General features: G+C 39.5%; 2 protein-coding genes and 1 non-coding gene across 5 annotated transcripts; 2 read left to right on the plus strand and 1 right to left on the minus strand.

Annotated features, from left to right (window-relative positions):
• The first annotated feature begins 2,582 nt into the window (after positions 1 to 2,582).
• Positions 2,583 to 4,026, plus strand: LOC122006610. The gene is made up of 5 exons (XM_042562175.1): positions 2,583 to 2,811; positions 2,891 to 2,995; positions 3,081 to 3,224; positions 3,380 to 3,445; positions 3,526 to 4,026. Exons 1-5 carry the CDS (start codon positions 2,644 to 2,646, stop codon positions 3,919 to 3,921), a joined length of 879 nt encoding a protein of 292 aa, XP_042418109.1. The 5' UTR covers positions 2,583 to 2,643; the 3' UTR covers positions 3,922 to 4,026.
• A 1,660-nt stretch (positions 4,027 to 5,686) lies between these two features.
• On the minus strand, positions 5,687 to 9,718 carry LOC122006611. Of its 3 annotated transcripts, none has more exons than XM_042562178.1 (2): positions 8,899 to 9,718; positions 5,687 to 6,185 (listed from the first exon to the last, which is right to left on the minus strand). In XM_042562178.1, exons 1-2 carry the CDS (start codon positions 9,572 to 9,574, stop codon positions 6,133 to 6,135), a joined length of 729 nt encoding a protein of 242 aa, XP_042418112.1. In that variant the 5' UTR covers positions 9,575 to 9,718; the 3' UTR covers positions 5,687 to 6,132. The 3 variants fall into 3 exon arrangements, with proteins under 3 accessions (XP_042418112.1, XP_042418113.1, XP_042418110.1); XM_042562179.1 differs by lacking the exon at positions 5,687 to 6,185 and adding an exon at positions 7,814 to 7,839 and having other exon boundaries at positions 8,899 to 9,717; XM_042562176.1 differs by lacking the exon at positions 5,687 to 6,185 and adding an exon at positions 7,936 to 8,147 and having other exon boundaries at positions 8,899 to 9,717.
• Positions 9,719 to 12,042: 2,324 nt separating this feature from the next.
• On the plus strand, positions 12,043 to 12,122 carry TRNAL-UAG. Its single transcript has one exon. It is a non-coding gene; the product is annotated as a tRNA-Leu (tRNA).
• Positions 12,123 to 15,465: the final 3,343 nt, after the last annotated feature.

Genomic DNA, 15,465 nt, shown 5'->3' on the forward strand with positions numbered 1-15,465 from the left:
GGGGGTCAGCGCATGAGGTTTTTCCCTATAGGCATCGATCGACCTCTTTCCATTCGAGTCCCGAATGGAAAGATGTTCCGTTCGATCTTCTTGCTCGGCCCGACGACCTTCCACAGAAGGTGCAGGCTCCTGTACTTGTCGTTCGACCAGCGCTTGTTGTTGCTGTTGCTCCAATATCTTCGTCACTTGAACCTGTATTAATGCATCGAGATCCTCTCGTGTCAGCGTCACTGTTGTGAGTTGTCCAATGTCTTCCATCTTTTTGCTCGGATGTAGGCTACGTTCCCACAAACGGTGCTAAAATGCTCATGTCCGAAGGGACGAAGCTGGAAAGTAGGGGAGGTGGTAGTTCTGCTGACGGGATAAAGACCTCGCTCTCTGCAAAACAAAACCAAAACCAGGGAAGGGGTCCCCGACGTTGGTCCTCCGATGTTCAAGTCAGAAACAAGAGAGGAGAAAAGTGAGTACTAAGGATAAAAAACTTTCTTGTCTTTCTTCATACTTAGCATGCCCTTTTTATACCTTTTCTTATGACCCTGTATTTTCCTCTATTTAATGATATTGATTACCGATAGAGGATATATTTGTATTGACTTCTTCTCGTTTAATGATAGATAGAGTGTTCTACTTGGTTTTATTTTTCCTTTATTAATTATCCGTCTTTTCCTCTTTTATATTATTACTTCATTAAATGTATAATGCCAACGCTATTGTTCGAGCTAGACGGGTGACCTGCTCGGCTCGGGCTCCCGACCCGCGTAGCTTGTTTTCCTGCAGACTGGACTAATTATATTTGTTTACTTAGATGACCGATCGAATAAGGATCTCTCCGATCAACCAATAATCTATTTTTTTTTTGGTGTTAACCGTCTTAATTTTAACCTACACTGTGATAATCAGGGGCGTAGCCACCTTAAGGAGAGGGGGTGCGACCGCCCCCTCTCACATTTTATTAAAAAATTATATATATATATATATTTGGAAGTCCTTATCGTCACTTTGAGTTGAATCATCACCATTCAATGTCGAAAACTAAAATTGATCACATATTTGAAAAGTTCATGATCTAAGTTATCCATTGATACCACTTCTACGAGGAAATATCACGATTTGAAATGTTAAGTATTGAATTTTAAAAATAAAATATATAATAATAAACGGATGAACTAAATCGTAGGGCACAAAGTAAGGAAGCTAAATTAAAATTGAATCGAGTTTGAACTAAATTCAACGGGTAGATATGATGATAAGGATTATTTTAGTTCAAATTGGAATTGATTTGAAGTTGAATTAAGACTGAACCAAGTTTAATGTTTAAATGAGTTCGAACGATTTAAAAAGAATTAGGATATTTTTAACTAAACCTTTCATTTTTTTCTCTCCCTCTTCTCCCTCTTCTCCCTATACATGTTACATCCCAATATACCGTATGCTACCTCTTCGCACATTCCTCTCTTTTATTTTTTTCTTCCTCTTCTTTCTCATTTGCTTCTTCTCCTTCTCTTTTCCAACGTTAGTAAACTTACAATTTTTTCATCTCCTCTTCTAAAGCACACGAGCTTTTTTCTTCTCCTTTCTCTTCTCCAGCAAGCAAGAAATACAACACCAGTTGCTACCCTCTTCTAACAACAAGATCAAGCAGCCATCAACCCTCCGATCTTCTTCCTCTTCTGGTATTTTTTAGGATTTTATTGGCACAGCAAAACAATCATGTTTTGTCTTACCTTGCTCTTTTTGTGTTATTATCGAGCTCACCGAAACTAGTCAAGGTTGCTAACGAAGAAAGTAAAGTTCTCCTTTTTTTTACTTCTTCCTCTCTATTTTATTTTCTCTATTTTTTCAAAAGCAATGATCTTCTAAGAGTTGTAAGTTATTCCTTTCTTGTTTCATGAATTTTTGAAAATTGCTCCTCTAATCGAAAATCCTGGCTCCACCCTGGTGATAATTAATTCTTGTTAGATAAATTCTTCGTTACTATCGCATCATATATAATTATAATTATTGTTATATCTGTGTAATAAATGTAACTTGTTAAAAAATAATTAAAAATAAAATATTATTTTAATAATAAGTATTTAAAAATATACATTCTAATAAAAAAACAGATCGTCGTTGTTTTTCCTTTTTTCACTTTTCCCACTTTTTACCTGACCTCTCCTTAGCCGGCCCGTGAGCCCCATATCATTTCAGGTCTCTACTCAATCACATCACACAGTGAAGGAATATTTTAGTATTCAGATTATAATAAAATTAAATTTTAAAAACCAAAATCGTCTAATTGTTCATGTGTACTCTTGGCTCTGCATTTACCCACGTAGCTACATTTTTGAGATTAAAATAGTAAAATTTAAAAGGGATAATAACGAGCGTGTGGTGGCTCCATATTGACCCACGCCAGCATGGAAACCCACGGTCACTCTCCACTCTCCACGTGTCCCGGGGAGGGAATCCACGTTCTGCCTAGCGGCCATCGGTGGCCCATCAAGTCGCTGGGCCGGACGCTCTCGATGCCCCACGCGTCGCCGCCGCAGGCGCTTGCCCCCTGTTCGGCTTCCTCCGAGGTGGCCAACCGCGAACAGAGCAAGAAGACAGCAACCCGATCCCATAGGGGCCGCCCAGTTCACTTCACCTCTCAGTCGAATCATGGACTCCACATCCAGCTCCGCGTCCTCTTCCCCTTCCCCTTCCCCTTCCCCGTCACGCTACGGCATAGTGGAGATGGAGCTGGACGCCGCCGTGGCCCTGGCGAACCTGGCCGGCCAGGCGGCTGCCGTCGGGACCAGCTCCCCAGCTCATGACAACCCCACTCAAGAAAGATCATCAATCTCTTAAACTTCCCTTTCTTTTCAGCTTAAATCGTTCTTAACTTGGATATTTTGTACTCCTGAAGGGTATCTGCTCTTCTTCTGCCGCCGCTGAACATTCCTCTGATATGGCCGGATCGCGTAGCCTCAGGCCATCTACCAAAAGAGGAACTAGGCAAAGCATGACACAGGTGATGGATAACTTCATCTTTACAATCCCGATGCTTTTTATGGACTGATGTGAGTTGCGTCATATATTTCGTTTGGCGAGGTCAGGCAGAGAAGGAAGAGAGGAGAATGCGCAGGGTATTGGCTAACAGGGAGTCGGCGAGGCAGACCATTCGCCGGCGTCAAGCCCTCAGAGATGAGCTCACCAAGAAGGTGGCTTATTTACGACTGGAAAACGACAGCATGAAGCTGGTAAGACACAAGCACTGCTTGCTACCCCTGCTTTTGATACAATTAAGCTTTGTCACCTCAAGGACTAACCAAAGCTTACCAAATTGCAGAGGTTGGAAAGTTGGTTTCTGCTAATTTTTCTGACCATTCTGATTGATCATTGGAATTGGTTGTAGGAAAAGGAATTGGCAACGCAAGAGTACCTTTCTCTTAGGGGCACAAATGCACTGCTAAAAGAGCAGGTCTGGTCTCTCCAAACTCTCGGAATGAACATTTGTAACCACACATATAGTGAAGATACTTTCCCTCTCCTTGTGTGTAGATTGCAATCACTGTGAGAGGTGAAATTGACATAAACAGCGCGGCCACAGAGATGGAACCATCAGATCAACAAACTGCAGCTGGATCCGTGAGGCCACTTTTTGTGCCAGCTTGTGCTTGGTTCCTTCCATTGCCTCATGAAGGTTCTACAGGAATTGGCAGCAGTAGCAGTTTGACACCATGTCAGTCAGCGGCAGAGAATGAGAAGGGACCAAGAGGCGATTTGCAGGTGAAACTGGCAACGACTGAGGACGAACAGTATCAGGATGCTGGCTCCCGTCAGATTCAGACCCCTGATGAAGTCCTTCATAAAGTGGCAACAGCAAGTGCAGCTGCAGCAGAAGCAAGGAAGAGGAGGAAGGAGCTCACCAAGCTAAAACACCATTACGCAAGGTAGAGAGAAACAGTCAATCACAGAAACCAGTTGAGTTTATTTAGGTAGCGAGTTTGTAGCAGCTGCATGTAAAATTCTAATGTCAATGAGAAAGTATCATATTTGAGATGTTTGCGTTCATAAGAATCCAACTGAATGAACTTCCAAGGAAAAAAACATTTTTTTTCCAGGCAAAGACTGAATATAGGAAATTCCTGGAGCAATTGCCTTATTTTTTAAAAAAGAAAATCGTATTTTTAAACTTTTTTTAACCGAACTTAAATCCAAATGTGCTTTGGTTACACGAAAATGCAATCGCAGGTCCAAAAAGACACGATTTTGATTCCGACGTACATTGCCTTGGAACGCAATGTGGAGATTGTTTAACTATTATTTGAAAACAATAAGTCTGAGTTGATTGATTTCTTCTAAAAAGAATTTGAGATCAGTTAAATATAGATGTTATCTCACACTCTCAGACAATATTGCAGAAGTACCCAAATCTTTGAATCAATTTTAACATCGACTAGAGTTTTTGTGGCCTCCGTGACTCTCATACTTTCAATTCCAATCAATTCAACTCGTCTAATTATCAATTTATTGGTTCTTTGAACATGATTATGCCATATTAACATTCTTTTCTCATTGAATCATCTATCAGTGCTACAAATAATGTCTCTTATGTAGTTGTTTCATGTTCTCTTGCATTTCATATCTCTGCTGCATCAATTTTTTGAATATGTGGCCACTTAACTTCTCAGGACCCTGATCTATAGTGTTTCTGATTGTATGGCAAACATACAACCCCTCTTTAATCTAAAAGACACAATGAGCTTGCAAGACTTAGAAGCTTCTTTCCATTTTAATTTACTTTTACTTCTTGAAATTATATTTCATTCATAGATTATTGATCTTATTCAAACAACACGTCACAATTATTTTACTGTTAATCTGCCTACATATTTTCCTTTTTTACTGATGAGCATAAGTGACCTTAATGCCTGATTTATCAATGAATGGCGTACAGCCCTGGTTTATATGGTTATTGGTGAAACTTATGTATAAGATAAGTGTTCGGGCCATTAGTCTGCTATAATATTAACAATGTCTGCTGCTTGTGGGTATATGTTCGTTCATACTTTTATCATGTGTGAAAAGCAGAAAAACCAATTAGAAATGTAAAAAAATCCAAAACAATCTCAAGAGTGATAAAATCTAATGTTTGGTAGGTTCTTGTGGAAAATATTCTATGTTCACTCATAGGCTTTATGAGAAAATCCACAAACAATTTCTGTGTTGACAATTGCTAGTAACTTGTGCATATTTAGAGTGTCTGTGGTCAGAAATGAGAATGAGGAACAGTTCTTCGACTTTTCTTTGAAAGTTTTGGATACATTGTATAGAATCTTAATACTTAACTGTCAGATCCTCACTTAGAAACACTCAGCTATACTTTGCTTTTATTATTTATTCACGTAAAATATTTCAACTGAGCTAACGGTTGCCTTTTTTTTTTGGCCCCTCCATTCTCATGCTGCTATGGCCATTTTCTGACATGGATATTCTATATATATATATATATATATATATATATAGTATACATGGAATCAAACCCCTAATTTCAGGGAGGGGATGGGGTTTGAACTAGGACTTGGAGACTTGGCAACAACTTCTACTTTCTAATTCAAGTTTGGACACTTGAATTATCAATAATAAATTGGTGAAGATGGTAATAGTATCTCAATGGGATTGGAACATCTTTTTACACTCCAGTAGTGCACATAAATTCCATGTGGCTTGTCTTCTCGCATCACAAAAGCGGTAATTGATCTAAACTACTTTCTTCTGCTTGCACCCACGTTCAGACCATTAGGGTGATTAAAAACGACCCATCATCATCTCCTCCTTGAATGGACAAAGATACTTTCATAGTTGGTGCCATTGGAAATTACTTGGTTTCCTTCCTCTTTGTGTTCACTTGGTGCTGGTGTTGGCCAGTTTGGCAGCATTACGACAGTGCACTTGTGGCATGTCATTTGGCATGTGTCTATATCAATCGCAATGTCGACTCTAGCCTCCTTTAAGATGCTCGAGGGCATATGCATGGAGATCTACATGGCCGCGGCCAGTGATTGACCAGTTCCTTGCCTTGCACTCTTCCTTCTCCTGTGCCACCATGGTCATTGCCTCCCTCTCCGAATCGATGTCCTCTGTAGAATCTCGTCAAATGCTTCATCAATGACCGCCACCAACAACCACCGCTGCACTACCTCTTGAGATATCCCTACCTTTCGCCGTTGCTAGAGAAGTCAGTGTATAATTTGGAACAAATCCAAAAAACATGTAAACAGAAGAATCTCATGAATCATTCATATGCCGTCTATCAAACCGAGTACATAAAACATTATACAAAGAGGTCGAGGAGCATCAGATGGAAGATTCAAGTGTAGGGCACCAGCCAAAGCAGTCATACATAGATCATTTTTTCTTAAAATCAAATTTTAACCAAACACATCACGCTCCTAGGTCATGGTATCAGGGCAGTGATGACATTTTATAGAGAAAAGGCTTGTTAATTACTGGGTTATGAATTATCATTGAAACACTTCACTATAAACTCTCTCTAGTGTGAGAATTTGTCTAATAAAAGACTGTCTGTGATGTTTTTCCTATCGACCTGACAATGATTGAACAGAGGAATAGGGATAAACTGCTGCCATCAGCTTGGCATTTACCACCAAAGCAGAGCATGGTATCTGCATTTAAATAAATGGAAAAGCAAGCCAATTGAGGGAGTGAATATGTTGAACAAGAAAGAGGAATGGTCCCATTAATTTTAATGCATGATACAATGACAGTGACCCAGCAAAAGAAAATGAATGGCTACAATAGAGGCGTAACTGCTAACTGATGACATGTTTAAACAAAGAAAGATGCCTGCACAAAACATGTGTCATGGAGAAGGGAAAATCACTCATTAAGTAATTCCTATTTGCATGCCATCATTGATTTAAAAATTATTGGAGGCCGTAGGTTTAAGTTAACAAGGAAAACTATAGCTCTTTCTTCCACCAAAGAGATAATGTTGCGTACAAAGAGTAAGAAGATATCGTACACATATGTTGCAATGATGCAGTCTTTAGTATGGAAGACTTAGCCACCTGCAGAGAACTGTGATTTCCAAGTACAAAAAAAAAAAAAAAAAGGTTATACAGCTCACTTAAGAACTTGTAATTGGTCGGAGGATTGATCCTCCACAAAATCTGTTCTGAAGAGAGAGATTGGTGAGAATAATTATTCAAATGGCAGCTATAAGCCATAGATACAAAGCTATCCTCACGATGGCAGTATATGGAATATAAACCATCAACTAGATTGAGAACGTATTGCAAATTTCTTCAAGGTTAGAACCAGTAAAACCTGGCAATTTTACATTGACACATCGTATCTAACTTTCCTAGTTACTGATACAACTGCTAACTGTACAGTGCACAACACCTTCATATTTATATCCTCATAAAAATTGAGGAATTTAGGAGCATTTTGTTACCTGCTGTAGGGCACAATAATTAATCACAATGACAGATGAAGATAAGGGAAGAACACAATAGAAAATAAGAATAGGAGAGTGAGATGCAAATAGCAGAACCATATGGTTATATAACCAAGAAGCCACAAATACAACTTCTTAAGAAGATTTCTTTGACAACTCAAGTAAAAGGCAACAAAATCCGTTTGCAGTATTACAACAAATAAAGATCAAGCCAATTAAACACTGTAATGGTTCAAAAAATTAATCTTATCTCATTTTCCCTTGAATTTCCTTGTTCTGTGCACTGATTGTATGTAAATTTGACGACAGCCTACTCTAGAAAAGCCAGGAACTTCCATAGTATACGGAAGTACAAAGGCAGGATAAACCTGAGTTCGACTAACACAGCACTGAAAAACATGATTTTTGAACATATAGAAAAATTAGACGCGAATATAAGAAACATATATTCAAAGTTATAAATGGCAAATCAGTTTGTATGGTGCTAAATACAGAGAAAAATTAGCAATTTTCTTAAGCATCACCAATTCAAACAAAAAATTATGGCATAGACAGAAGGCAAGTGGTAGAAGACAGTGGCTACCAAAATATTAGGTACAACAAAGGAAAGCAATCCATTACAGAAAAGAAAGCATTTTCTAAATTGTCCAGAGGACCTTATCTTCAAGCGTATCAGTGTCACCAGGAATCCGTCCACCTGAAAGGAGACAAAATCTGATGATTTCAGTCTTGGTTAGGTAAGTTAACATGGTTTGTTCTTGGAGTTAGAAGGAAACTAATCCTTCAAATAGATAGGCTTCTTATCCTCTCGAGTGGCATAATATCTTACAGGACAATTTCTCAGAAAACGTATGTAAAGCTTAGTAATCACCATGGACAAAAGAAATCTGCTGACAAAATCTGATGATTTCAGTCTTGGTTAGGTAAGTTAACATGGTTTGTTCTTGGAGTTAGAAGGAAACTAATCCTTCAAATAGATAGGCTTCTTATCCTCTCGAGTGGCATAATATCTTACAGGACAATTTCTCAGAAAACGTATGTAAAGCTTAGTAATCACCATGGACAAAAGAAATCTGCTAGTTAAATTCTGTGTAATCTAGCCACATTCTGTGATCTGGATCATGGAATTGCTACTCATTTCCAACTTCTGAGCCTTTAAGGAAGTATGGTGAAGCGTAGAATTTACATTTTGCAAACTTCCAAATGTTCGATAGTCAATTTAAGAATGGTGGAGATTTATTCAGAGACAATTAGATTTGTGTGGGAGATCGTTTGGCGACATCAACAATTGGTAAGAACAGAAATAAGAGGCACAATGTTATTTATTTTTACTAGATCATGTAAACATACTGGGATTCTCTCGTAACATAACATAATTACGACCGCATTACGAAAATAGACAAAATTTTAAAGCAATTAACTCTTGCTTGGAATTCAATCGAGAAAACCTGTCTTCTCGAGCACAGCATTGCGAACTCGGCGCAGATCCCTCCCTTTGAGCGTCCTCCCGACTCCCTCCAGGACGGAGAAGGTGAGCATAGGCGACCCATTCCCGGAAGCCCTCGCCACGATCTCGTGCGGCGGAAGCATCTCGTGCTCATCCCGGTCATCGTCGCCCCCCTCACCGTCGAGCTCCTCCCACCATTTTTTTACCTTGGGCACCACCGAGGTCTGAGTCGCAGGCACGTTGACTGGAGCTGACTTCTGGAAGATCTTCCCGGCAGGCATCGACCTTGAGTAATCCAATTTCGGCTTGGACATCCCGGGGATCATCAGGGCAGAAGCCACCGGAGTCGACTCCAAGCGCGCGGCGGGCGGGGAAGCAGCAAAGGAAACCTTTCGATAGAGGAAAGTGTGCGGCCTCTGATGATCCTCCGAGAGAGCGGCGAGGATGCCGGAACTCAGGCGGGAGATGCCGCGATGTCCCTTGTCGCCGAGAGGCGCGGGTCCAGGAAAGGTGGGGCGGATCGGGTCACGGGTGTTGGATTCCGAACCAAACCATAAGGCGGCGGCGTTCTCGTGGAGCTCCTCCCTCACGGCGGGTGTGTTGGGCCGCGAGGAGGCAGCAAAGAGGCCTAGGAAACGATCCGCAAGGGGGCTTCGCTGGCGGCGAAAGGTCTCCATGGCTCTCGCTCTCCGGCGTCAGAGGCGGCGTTGCTTCCTAATTGCCTTCCGGTTAAGTTCCACCACCATCAGAGAGAAAGGGGGAGAGAGAGAGAGAGAGAGAGAGAGAGAGAGCGAGGACGAAATTGGGGAGAGGGAAGACGATGCGATGAGAGGATTAAATCGGCCGGCGATCGTCCTACGTGGCGAGATGCTCATGTTCGGACCCTATGCGTGTGTTTCCCATCGCGCATTCTAAGCGTACGATACCGCATCATCTCCTTCCCGCTCAGGCATCCGAACAAATCAACGGCAGCAAACGCGCTCGCATAGAAGTTGATGCGAGGGACGTGCATTCCTCCTGGAAATCCATCTCGCGGCCATGCGGTGCCGGACTCAGGTATACATCCCGGGCCAGCGTTCTTGTTTAACCCATAACGCGTAATCATCTATTCCAATAATCGACCAAGGAAAACCAACGAAACCACAACACGTTCGTCCTTTTACCTGTACGCTGGGCGGTATAGAACACACGGCTAACATAGCTTACGTCACCCGAGAGTTTGTCTTCTAGTCGAACCCTATGGTCTCTGTACGATCATGATTCGACGGTCGTGATGTCGTAAGCAGATAAGGACGCCATCCTGCGGGACCTCGTTTGTCACTTGCATGGATTTACTCAAGCATATCAAACCAAAACCCGATAATGGTAATAATTGAGTTCGTTAAAAAAATTGGGCCGGACTCGGATCCTAGTAGGGATATGGATCCGACATTGAAATCCTCACCAACTTGGTCACTTGGGTGTTACTTAGCTTATGACAATTTAAACTCTAAATCATAGTCTCATGAGTTCTTATGAAAATCCTATTTAATTAAATAATTGAGTAGATTAGATAATAATGTAAATATAGAAGATAGTGAAGTAAATGTTTTGTAAATATATGATAGTAAGACTGGTTATATAAAATAAGATGATTTTAGTGAAATATAATGATTCCATCAACTACATAAATTCTTCTAGATTATTTAATTTTCTATTATAATTTTTATGTATATTTAAATGAATTTTTTCATAATTTTATGTATATTTGTTTTAAGCCTTATGTAAGCATCTCTATCATCCAAATTGACACCATCTCTAATCTTATCTGGATCACTAATTAATTCTCTTTGCGATGATTGCCCAAATAATTAATTGATGTTGCCATTCACCTACTACAATTACCCTACTCCAACAATTATGCTAAACCCACTCCATCTATTGCATCCGATTCTTGCTCCATAATTGCCCACTTGTTTAAGCCAACCCAACACTAATTACCTTAACTATCATCTTAATTAATTATCATAACTAGTTGATTTATTTTATCAAATAAGAACCATAAATACAATATTTAAATCATCCACTGTGTTCTAATGATGAATAGCATCATCTCTGTCATGTATTAACGTGCATGTTGAATGGTTACCGATTCTAACCAGTAAAGGAACAGGCACAAAAGCACAAAAGCACAAACCAATGCCCCCCGGAGTGCGCAACTATGGGATATTGGATTTTTAAGTTGTCCATCGTGAGTGCTTCCCAATTTATTCTAACGACCGGTGTGAAATTTCCTTAGGGCCGAACTGATTGCCCAGATTCACTTTTATCCGGTTCAACAATTTTTTTATATATATAAAAGCACAGCAAATTAGTATATAAAGAATGCTTGGGAACACAAACACTATGCAGGACTAAGCATGGCCCAACTTATAATTAACAAGTGTATTTAAATACTTGAAAATTTTCAAAAGTATTAATTTGGAAAATATTGGAAGAATGATTCAAATATAATGTTACAGCACTATCAGCCAATTAATTGTCCTGACAGCAACATCTCAACTACTAGCTAGTACTGAGATGAAACAGTCATTACTGATTAATCATTACTGATTAATCATGTTGAGATTAGAGGATGATTCATGATCATTTCATATAGTGTCCATGGTCAATAAGAACATCCTAAAGACACTTGTATTAGTTAGTTAAGAAGAGTGATTATTTTGGGATGACTTGAGCATTAATTAATCTAATTGAAGGAAAGAAAAGGATTAGTGATTTTGTCAAACTCTTAATATCACTAGAATAAATTTGGCAGTTAAGTGATGATCAACAGTGACATGCCGTGCCAGTTGATGATAGAACAAAGGGGCGTTTTTGTTGTTGGAGTGTTGCATTCATTAAAGAGAGAAAGAAGAAGTCAAGAGAGAAGAGAAGAACGAATAAAAAAAAAGAGAAAGGAGGAATTCTTTGTTTTGTTACTTTAAATGTTAATAGTTATTTGCCTTATGGTGTTTAATTGTGTTTTGCCTACTAAAAATATAAGCAAATGATGCTCTTTCACGGCTAATCATGGTGTTGCAATAATTTAATGATGTAATTGAAATTTGAAATTTGTGTATAATAAACGTTAAATATTATTCTTCACCAACAAAATTCATGTTGTGACAGTTTGGCCGAGTGGTCTAAGGCGCCAGATTTAGGCTCTGGTCCGAAAGGGCGTGGGTTCAAATCCCACAGCTGTCAATTTTTTCCTCCCCAAATTAACCACTTAATTTCCTTGCTAGTCCCATCAATGAGAAAATGGGCTTGTGGGCTTGGCCCAATTAGATGGTTTATCCCTTGTACACGAAACTCAGTGAGGAGATAAATTGTGCTATTTTATTAGACGGACTATCATCCTCATTGACGCCAATTAAATACTTTTTGTTAATCACAGAGCCAATGTTTAAGAGCAGATTTTATAAAAATAAATTAAAATAAAATAAAAATTCCCAAGGATTTTTATTCCTCTATAGATATATTAAACCGGCAATTTACCCAAAGGAATTTTTGAATTTACCAAAAAAAACATATTACTTTAGCATTTACCAAATGACGCACCTTTTTAAGTGGTCTTTCTATTCTACTCTCCTGACAAATTTAATTGATTTCCTTTTTCTTTTCTTTGTCATTTCTCTCTCTTCTCTTTCCTACTATGCATGCAACGTATCTTCTCTTTCCTTTTCTTTTTTATCTTCTTTTTGTTTGTTTTTCAATTTTTTTTCTCAAACATAGTATAAGAGATCAAACCCACAATGGGCCTGATATCTCTCTATATCAGACCCAATGTGGGCCTGATATAAAGGTATATCAGGCCTAACAACAGGGGAAATTTTTTTTAAAATTTTTCAACACATCTGGTCCACAACTAGAAATGTCGAAAATAACAATGGAGAACATATTTAGACTACTTACAATTTTAGAAATCTACAGGATCTGAAATGATCGCAATCTGAGGTGTTTAAGTCGATCAGTTGGTTTTGACCGAAACTCACTGATTGACCTAGAGAGCTCCGATTGCACCCATTTCAGTTCCTGTGGATTTCTAAAATTGCAAGGAGTCCAAATATGCTCTCCATTATTATTTTTGGCATTCCTAGTGGTGGACCAAAGGTTTTGAAAAACCTAAATCTGTCGTTCTTTTTTTTCCTTTTTCTTTTCTTTTTCGTTATTAGGCCTGATCTGAAGAGATATCAATCACAACTAGAAATGTCGAAAAAAAAGAACGACAGATTTAGATTTTTCAAAACCTTTGGTCCACCACTAGGAATGTCAAAAATAATAATGGAGAGCATATTTGGACTCCTTGCAATTTTAGAAATCCACAGGAACTGAAATGAGTGCAATTGGAGTTTTCTAGGTCCATCAATGGGTTTCGGTCAAAACTCACTGATAGACCTAGAGAGCTCCGATCGGACTCATTTCAGTTTATGTGGATTTCTAATATTGCAAGGAGTTAAAATATGCTATTTATTATTTATTTCAACTTTTAAAAGATGTTAAAATATAATAAGAAAAAATCAGCAAAATAATCCCTATACATTGTAGGTTTTTCAAAACCTCTGGTCCACCACTAGGAATACAAAAAATAACAATGGAGAGCATATTTGAACTCCTTGCAAAATTAGAAATCCACAGAAACTAAAATGGGTGCAATCGGAGCTCTCTAGGTCTAAATCTCTCTTCTTTTTTTTTTGTTATTAGGCCTGATATGAAGAGATATCAAGACCACATTGGGCCTGATATCTCTTCATATCAGGCCCAATGTGGGCCTGATATCTCCCCATATTAGGCCCAACGTGGGCCTGATATGGGAGATATCAGGCCTAATAACAAAACAAATATAAAAAAAGAGAGATTTAGGTTTTTCAAAACCTTTGATCTACCACTAGGAATACCGAAAATAATGAGGAGCATATTTGGACTCCTTGTAATTTTAAATCCACGGGAACTGAAATGGGTGCAATCGAAGCTCTCTAGGTCCATCAGTGGGTTTCGGTCAAAATCCACTGATGGACTTAGAGAGCTCTGTTGGTGCAATCATGCCCTGAAAGTTTCAATGTATTGACAATTATTTAAGTTTAGGTTAATACGATGGATTTAACATGCATTGTGAGTTTGCAGGAGGAGTTTCTTGCAGGTCGGAAGACCAGATGCAAGAGAAGTCCAAGAAGGTCGAGGAGGACTGGATTCTTGGCAAAAGGAAGTTCTTGCAGGTCAGAAGACCAGATGCAAGGCAAGAGAAGTCCAAGAAGGTCGGGGACCGGATTCTTGGCAAGAGAAGCTCCTGCAAGTCAGAAAAATGGATGTGTGTTAAGCCCACTGTGCTTGTAAATCGATTCAGACATAACTGTAAGGTAGAATGTCTCTGAATCGATTAGCCGATCGATTGAAGGGAAGTCAATCGATCGACCGATCGATCAGTAAGGTTCTGTGCAAAGCACAGAATCGTCCTGAGTTGATCAGCCGATCGATTTAAGGTATTGAATCGATCGGCCGATCGATCGGTGAACGATCTGTGCGAAGCACAGATTCCTCCTGAATCGATCGGCCGATCGATCAGTGAACGATCTGTGCGAAGCACAGATTCCTCCTGAATCGATCAGCCGATCGATCAGTGAACGATCTGTGCGAAGCACAGATTCCTCCTGAATCGATCAGCCGATCGATTCAAGGTATTGAATCGATCGGCTGATCAATTCAAATAGGCTCTGCGATTCTACGATGAAGCACTGCACGTCTGAATCGATCAAGGCAAAATCCCAATCGATTAAGGTTCAAATCAGATGATCTACGCCGTTGATCTTAACGTGACAACACTCAACGGATACCTTTGAATCGATTGAAATATAAGCCCAATCGATTCATGGCGACGGCTACGTGAGAAACGGCTAGTTTTCTCGACGTTTAAAAGCGTGGAAGCAAAAAAAAAACTGATTATCCATAAACAAAATACTGTTCCATTGCTCTCAAAGGTTTTTAGAAATCCTTCAAGTGATCAAGATTTGAAAAGTGTTCAAGCGCTCCTCTCCGCCACTTTCTGAAGTCCCACTTGCAAAGAAGAAGCCGTTTAAAGTTTGTGATCCTTCTTCTCTTCTTCTTTGTAGTGTTTGTGATCTTTACTTTGGAGAGAGAGAGTTGTAATCTTGTAAGGTTTCTCCACCTTCGGTGTGATTCCGAGAATGAGGGTTTTGATAGTGGAAGAGTGGTGAGTAGTGTGGATCCTTGGACTAGTCACCTCCTTGAGGAGGTGGATACCAAGTAAATACAAGAGTTAGTATTGCCTTCAAGTGTCCGCTGCGAAAGAGTAAATTGATCAAGAAAACGAAGTGAGCCATTCCCCCCCTCTAGCTCAACCGATCCTAACAAGTGGTATCAGAGCGTTGATTTGCTTTTGAGGATTCATCGCCAAGAAAGCACAAGTTAAAGAGCTACAAGATGTCATTGAAGGAGGGACATAGTACTTCACGACCACCATTTTATGAAGGTAGTAATTTTGCTTATTGGAAGAGCCGCATGGAACACTATCTCATGACCAAAATTGACA

Source organism: Zingiber officinale, chromosome 7B (genome assembly GCF_018446385.1).
Source record: "Zingiber officinale cultivar Zhangliang chromosome 7B, Zo_v1.1, whole genome shotgun sequence".
In the NCBI taxonomy this organism is placed as follows: domain Eukaryota; kingdom Viridiplantae; phylum Streptophyta; class Magnoliopsida; order Zingiberales; family Zingiberaceae; genus Zingiber; species Zingiber officinale.

Bases quoted from the DNA above. Each gene is read 5' to 3' on its own strand.
- LOC122006611 (XM_042562176.1), bottom strand. From the start codon at position 9,574: ATGGAGACCTTTCGCCGCCAGCGAAGCCCCCTTGCGGATCGTTTCCTA. The intron at 8,148-8,898 runs GTTTTCTCGATT...GTCTCCTTTCAG, and splicing joins TGCTGTGCTCGAGAAGACAG to GTGGACGGATTCCTGGTGAC.
- LOC122006610 (XM_042562175.1), top strand. From the start codon at position 2,644: ATGGACTCCACATCCAGCTCCGCGTCCTCTTCCCCTTCCCCTTCCCCT. The intron at 2,996-3,080 runs GTGATGGATAAC...TGGCGAGGTCAG, and splicing joins CTAGGCAAAGCATGACACAG to GCAGAGAAGGAAGAGAGGAG. The intron at 3,446-3,525 runs GTCTGGTCTCTC...CCTTGTGTGTAG, and splicing joins ATGCACTGCTAAAAGAGCAG to ATTGCAATCACTGTGAGAGG.